The following is a 6,000-nucleotide window of genomic DNA, read 5'->3' as shown; positions in this document are numbered from 1 at the left end:
GGAGTGGTGACGCGCCTGCTTGTCCCATTGCGCGCTCAGATCAGATGTGGTCCGTGACTTTTAGTGCGTGTGTGTGCGTGCGCGCGCGTGGAGGGGGTAAAGTTGTGTTGCGGGGGCGGGGGCGGGGCTGAGTCGTCCTGGAGCGCAGACTGGGCAGACCTGGTGGTTTCAGGGGGTCAGGAGGCAGTTTTGGGGGGAGCGCAGTGATCCAGTGACAGCCAGTTGGACTTAACCCGGGACAAACCTACCTCACCTGCACGGAGGAACCTCTCTCTCCCTTTCTCTCTCTCTCCCGCTCTCTCCCTCCTGCTCTCTCTCTCTCTCCCGCTCTCTCCCTCTTTCCCCCAGTTCCCTCTCATTTTGGGGGGATAGTGCGCATCTGGCTGTTCTTTGGATGGAGCGCGTACGGAACAGTGCTTCCTCCGTGGGGATGTTTATTCTCGGGCTGCTGTCGGTTCTGTGGCCGGCGCTAAGTGGAGTTTTGAGTTTTAATCTGTATGCAGAGCACCCGACGGTTTACAAAGGTCCTGATGGAAGTTATTTCGGCTATTCGGTGGACTTCTACCAAGCTTCCCCCGACAGCAACACGTGAGTAGCCACAGCAGGACTGAAGTTGTCCCATCGGGGTTAAACTACCTGTACATCTAGCTTAACCTGCCAAGATATGCTTTTCAGTAGACTCAATAGAATTAAATGTAATCCAAATGATGTGATGAGGAAACATATAACATAGTAATGAGACAGAAGGAGCAGTGACTTAGATTCCCACTGCACAGAGCAAACCAGAGTTATGAACAGAACATAATATATGAATCAGAGAGAGAGAGTGCAGTGACTGCACAAGGGTGTGAAATGCATTGTACACTTAACGTGTACCTTGTTTTTTTCTTTTCAGGATCAGTGTGTTGGTTGGGGCTCCCAAGGCGAACACCTCTCAGCCCGGCATTGTGGAGGCTGGGGCTGTCTACTACTGCCCCTGGCCCGGGCTGCCGGACAGCTGCAGGCAGATACCTTTTGATAGTTCAAGTGAGTAACTTGAAAACTTTTTTAAAAATGCATCATTTCACAAAAAATAAATTCATGAAAGACCTCCTGAGAGCCCCACTGGGTTTAAACATGTTCCATAGACTCCTGGGGTGAAGGGTTTGCATTATTGTGTGTCCTTTTTAAATCATAGGTGGCCCTAGATGTTACTCCATCCATTGGGAACCAGTTGTGTAACCTGTGTGTGTGTCTGTGGACTTGGTGCATGTGCTGTTTCATAAAAAAGAGACATAAGACGTATGGGCCTCATCAGCTTCATCTAACTAAAGAGGTGGCTGGCTTGTTTACTGGTACAATCCTGAATCAGGTTGATGATGTTTTTTGAATATGTTATCATCATAGGTAACTGTTCATTCAGCTTGTGTCTGTGTGTCTAACGTCTCTGATGTACGCTTTTCTATCTGAGTAGTGGCAGGGAGAACAAGTGGGAAAACGAGAGACAGGGGAGGGGGCTAAACCGTACGCACATGGGAATTTAGTTCCCTTTCAGGGGAAAGGGGGATTGGGTGAGGTCTGCTTTTTATTAGATTTTGAAAATGTCTCCTTGTCTCCTCTCTCCATCCCTTGTCTCTCTCTTGCTCTGATTTTCTGGGTTTTCTTGTGAGGACTTGTATCCTCTTTTTGAGGACCACAAAAGATGGAGCTGATCTTTTGTTCCACATATAACTTTTGTGGAAGTGGTTCGAGCTGCAACGAGTATTCTGTCGGGAGGAATCATTTATTGGACCGGATCCTGAGAAAGTTGTAAATGTAGATGAACATTAGATTGTAGCAGCGTTCCACCATCAGCAGCTAAAGTCTCACAGAGAACGTTTTAACTGTAGATGTAGATGCAGCAGGAAGTGATACTGGCGTAAGGATGTCAACAGATGAAAGTCGTGTTATAGACACTACTGTGTGCACATTTATTAATATGATTGGATGTTCGGCCGGTCAGCTGCTTGTTATTGTTTCCGCGTCAGCTGATGTTTAAATGAGTTGCTGAAGCATAACTGCTGATAGCCGATCAGCTGATTGTGCATCACATCATCGTGCTGCCTGAACTAAAGAAAGGCTCCATGAAGATGAGGGTCAACTTCCAAAGTGAGGATCATTTTCTTGTCTTTCCCAAAAGTTAATTATGTGTTATTTCCCTCAAAGGGGTTAGTTTTAGTGTGAAATGTTATGAGGAAAATTTCAGGTCTGGGGGGTATAAGAATAAACATCGAGAAACAGATGTGTGTGCGTAGTCATGTGCATGTGCGTGTATCTATACACGAGAATGGGTGGCTGATTGATGGCAGTGGCTATGGTAGATATTTTTAGAGTTACAGCAGACCCTTTATTACAGGTATAAACCAGACCAGGAGACATATATGCTTATGTACTCTGTTAAAAAACGTCAGCATGAGTGGTGCACATCTGTATGCACTGTACCGGTAGATCCATACATCAGCCTCACATGTGACTGAGTATGTGTGTACCTGTGTGAGCTCGTATGGCTTCCATGACGTTATGCAGATGTGTCAAGTGTGTGTGTGTGTGTGTGGGGGGGGGTTGATTGCATGTCCATGATTAGAGACATCTGGTCCCTGAGATCTTCTTTCAGATCAATTGCTTTTTAATCTACCAAGAAAGGATACAGGCATCTTTCATATAATTATTTTGAGACATTTTTACATTTCTCTTTTCATTCTTCAGAGAAACTTGATGTAGCAATGTCGCTCTTGTCTTAGATACGCAATCATTTATATAAAAGCGTGTAAACACACACTTTTGACGAAAGTAGGATCTGCCATATATCCAGTTATTGATGATGGTGATAAGACATACATTTAGACTTAGATTTCAAATAAAATAAACTCTATAACTCTCCACTGTACACCTGCTGCGATGCATGTATTGTCTGCCTGTGTATGCGTGTGCCTATGTGTCGTGTTTATGCATGTGATAAAGGAAGGTGTTTAATGTGGAGGGGTCTGCACAGCTCTGAAGATACCCAGCTGGTCTTTAACAACGCTGGAAAATCTTTACAACGGAGCAAAGACACACAGGCACTCACACCAAATCTAACACTTTATTGTGAATCGGTGTGTGTGTGTCGGCCCAGTTAGAGTCTGAAGTGTTTACTTTATAGGAAAAGCTTTGACTGAACATCTCCCCCAGCATCCTGACAAATGTCTGTTTCTGGGGGGCAAATGGTGTTTTGATGTTGGTTACAGGCTAGTTTAAGACTGGCTGTTTGTTCTCACTTATCAAGGTCAAACGCTTTCCCCTCTCAAAGGCAGAGCTGCAGGCCTGGATCCACAGTCAATATCAGCTTTTACTGGTGTCATTATCTCTTTATTACGTCTCTTTTATTCTCTTTTTTATGTTTTATCCACTTCTCTCTCCAGATAACAGAATGATAAAGGTAAACGGCAGCAGAGAGCCTCTGGAGTTTAAGTCGCACCAGTGGTTTGGAGCGTCTGTCAGGACGCACAAAGGCAAAGTGGTGGTGAGCGGACGTGACATGAACTCATATCCAAAGGCAGTCATCTCTTTAAACGGAAATCAGAATTGTATTTGTTGTGCAGGCGTGTGCGCCCCTCTACCACTGGCGGACAGTGAAACTCCATGGGGAGAAGGACCCCGTGGGGACCTGCTATGTTGCCGTACAGAACTTCAGCGCCTATGCAGAGTACTCGCCCTGCAGGACCAGTGAGTCACGGGGCAGCCGTGTCTCCATCTCCCTTTGACTGCCCTCCATTCTCCCTTCCTTTGTTTTTCTCTGTCTCTCTCAACTGTCAGCATGCACACACATTAACCAGAGCACTCAGCATGTTAGGAACGTGGCTTTAACTGACCACGTCCTAATACATTGGATCTTGAGTCAGCCACATGTGTCATAATATGGCATAACGAATTTAAATACGGTACACTGATCATCATGTCAGGCCATCGATCACAATATCCGGGCATCAAGTTTAACCCTTGTGTTGCCTTCGGGTCAGTTTGACCCGATTCAATGTTTCACCCTCCAGTCGCCTTCGGGTCAATATGACCCGATTCAATGTTTAACCCTCCTGTTACCTTTATATTTACTAACATATTTTACCCTTGAGGTCAATATGACCCCAGCTATTAAAATCTCCAGAAAATTATTAGAATTAATATTGTTTTCCAAGTTTAAGTGTGAGGTACTTTATGTTTGTTTGTTGACTCCCGAAAGAACACCGACATTAAACATTGAATCGGGTCAAATTGACCCGAAGGCGACAGGAGGGTTAAAGGGACGGTTCTCCCAAATAAAGTTCAGAACAATATTTCCCACTTCCCTCTGGTAGTTTGTAGCAATGCCGATAGTTTACGCTTTATTTATCCAGGTTATGATATCTACCTCTGAAAATGCCATCTTCCATCCCACGATGGTACAATTGAGGTGAATGCCATTTTGTTTTTGTCATTAAGTAATTTAACTGCATACATTTCCTGTAATCGTGTGCCTGTTTCTCAGGATAATCCACAGACTTCACTGTGAACAATTGTCATTGGAATGACCATCTACTAAAGAAATAGTCCCAATGACGAACTGTCGATAGCGTGTTAAGACGTTTTAAAATGGTTCTCACAAATCTACTTCCATCAACTTCTGTTGTATTTCCGTGGCAGCAGGCTTTTATTGGGCTCAAAACCTGGCCCAATAAAACCAAAAGGTGAGACAATCTGTCCGTATGAAATGACTCAAAAGCAGCGAGCATTGTGGCGTGGCTTCCCGTCGCTGGTCTTCTTCTTTCTCTTAATGGTTCTGTAGATGAGATTGATGGGATTTTCCGAGTCTTTCTTCATCTCCAGTTGTTTTTCCCTGTGACCCCTCTCCCTCTGTGTCGTGATATGAGGCACCAGCAGAGTATGATAAGGAGAGATGGAGGCTATCAGGTGGCACATCGTAAACAGAAGATCAAACACAGCCCTTATCATCCTGTCCGTTATCTGCTCTGCATAAAATCTCACTTGCGTGCTCCCATACATACACAGTCCAACAGTTATCCTCCTTCTATTGGTTGAAGGTCGTTAAAGATCTTTATTTTGTTGTTTATGTCAGTTCTAACTCATTTAGACGACAATAATCACATCGTAAACTCAATTGTTCTCAAGGGGGGAATAACGCTGAAGAGGAAGTATTTCTTTATTACATGTTTAAGTATAATTTCGCTGCCTTCCAACAGCTGTTTTGCTTCTTAACATGAATCTACCACCACTCAGACGATGAAGTAACTCACCCTTTGTTTATACGCGCATGTGTCGTAACGCATGATTAGTCTTCACCTCGGGGTGCCTCTGAAATGGAGAACACTTTATTATGTGCATATAAGTTATGTTTCTTAAATGCACAGTTTAATGCAGTATTTTAAACAAACACATCTCAGTGGTTCAGTGTTCCTCTGATTGAAGGAATGCTCTCTGCTAAGCAAGTTGAGGGCTTTGTTACATCAAATGTAACATTTTACAAAAGATATGTTTGTGTTTGTGTGTGTGTGTGTGTGTTTGTGTGTGTGTGTGATTTACAGATGATCCAGACCCAGAGGGACAAGGGTTCTGCCAGGCTGGTTTCAGTGTGGATTTCACCAAGGTAAAGATGGTCGCAACACATTATACATTATCACCATGACAACCCTCTGGACACATCTTGTTTCCTGACAAAGTGCAAGCAGAGGGGTTTTCTTCAAACACAAGACCCCCTTCTGAGATTTACGGACACCAGGAAGATGAGAGCCCGTTAGTCCCTCGAGGAGCCGTCCCTCCTGACGTGACCCATCGCTTCTGAACACAATAGACCAAACACGCACACATGCACATTCTTTCACTGTAGAGTCAATGTGAACTGTGACCTCTGTCTCTTGGTCCAACTCTACCCTCCTGTACAGGAAGTTGTCATTCTCCAAAGGAATGACAGCAGCATTCATATGCTCGTGCACACACACACACACACGCACA

General features: G+C 44.4%; 1 protein-coding gene across 2 annotated transcripts in view; it reads left to right on the top strand.

Moving 5' to 3' along the window:
* Positions 1 to 227: 227 nt before the first annotated feature.
* The window catches only part of itga8 (integrin, alpha 8), a 38,039-nt gene continuing 32,266 nt past the window's right edge, over positions 228 to 6,000 (top strand). For both annotated transcript variants that reach the window (XM_056444557.1, XM_056444556.1), the window contains exons 1-5: positions 228 to 588; positions 896 to 1,026; positions 3,420 to 3,520; positions 3,600 to 3,723; positions 5,574 to 5,635. In XM_056444557.1, coding sequence (XP_056300532.1) covers positions 395 to 588; positions 896 to 1,026; positions 3,420 to 3,520; positions 3,600 to 3,723; positions 5,574 to 5,635 — 612 coding nt within the window. In that variant the 5' untranslated portion in view covers positions 228 to 394. The remainder of the gene's footprint in view (positions 589 to 895; positions 1,027 to 3,419; positions 3,521 to 3,599; positions 3,724 to 5,573; positions 5,636 to 6,000) is intronic.

Source organism: Pseudoliparis swirei, chromosome 22 (assembly GCF_029220125.1).
Source record: "Pseudoliparis swirei isolate HS2019 ecotype Mariana Trench chromosome 22, NWPU_hadal_v1, whole genome shotgun sequence".
Taxonomy (NCBI): Eukaryota; Metazoa; Chordata; class Actinopteri; order Perciformes; family Liparidae; genus Pseudoliparis; species Pseudoliparis swirei.
The sequence above is the reverse complement of the archived record's forward strand: the minus strand, read 5'-3'. Positions and strand labels throughout refer to the sequence as shown.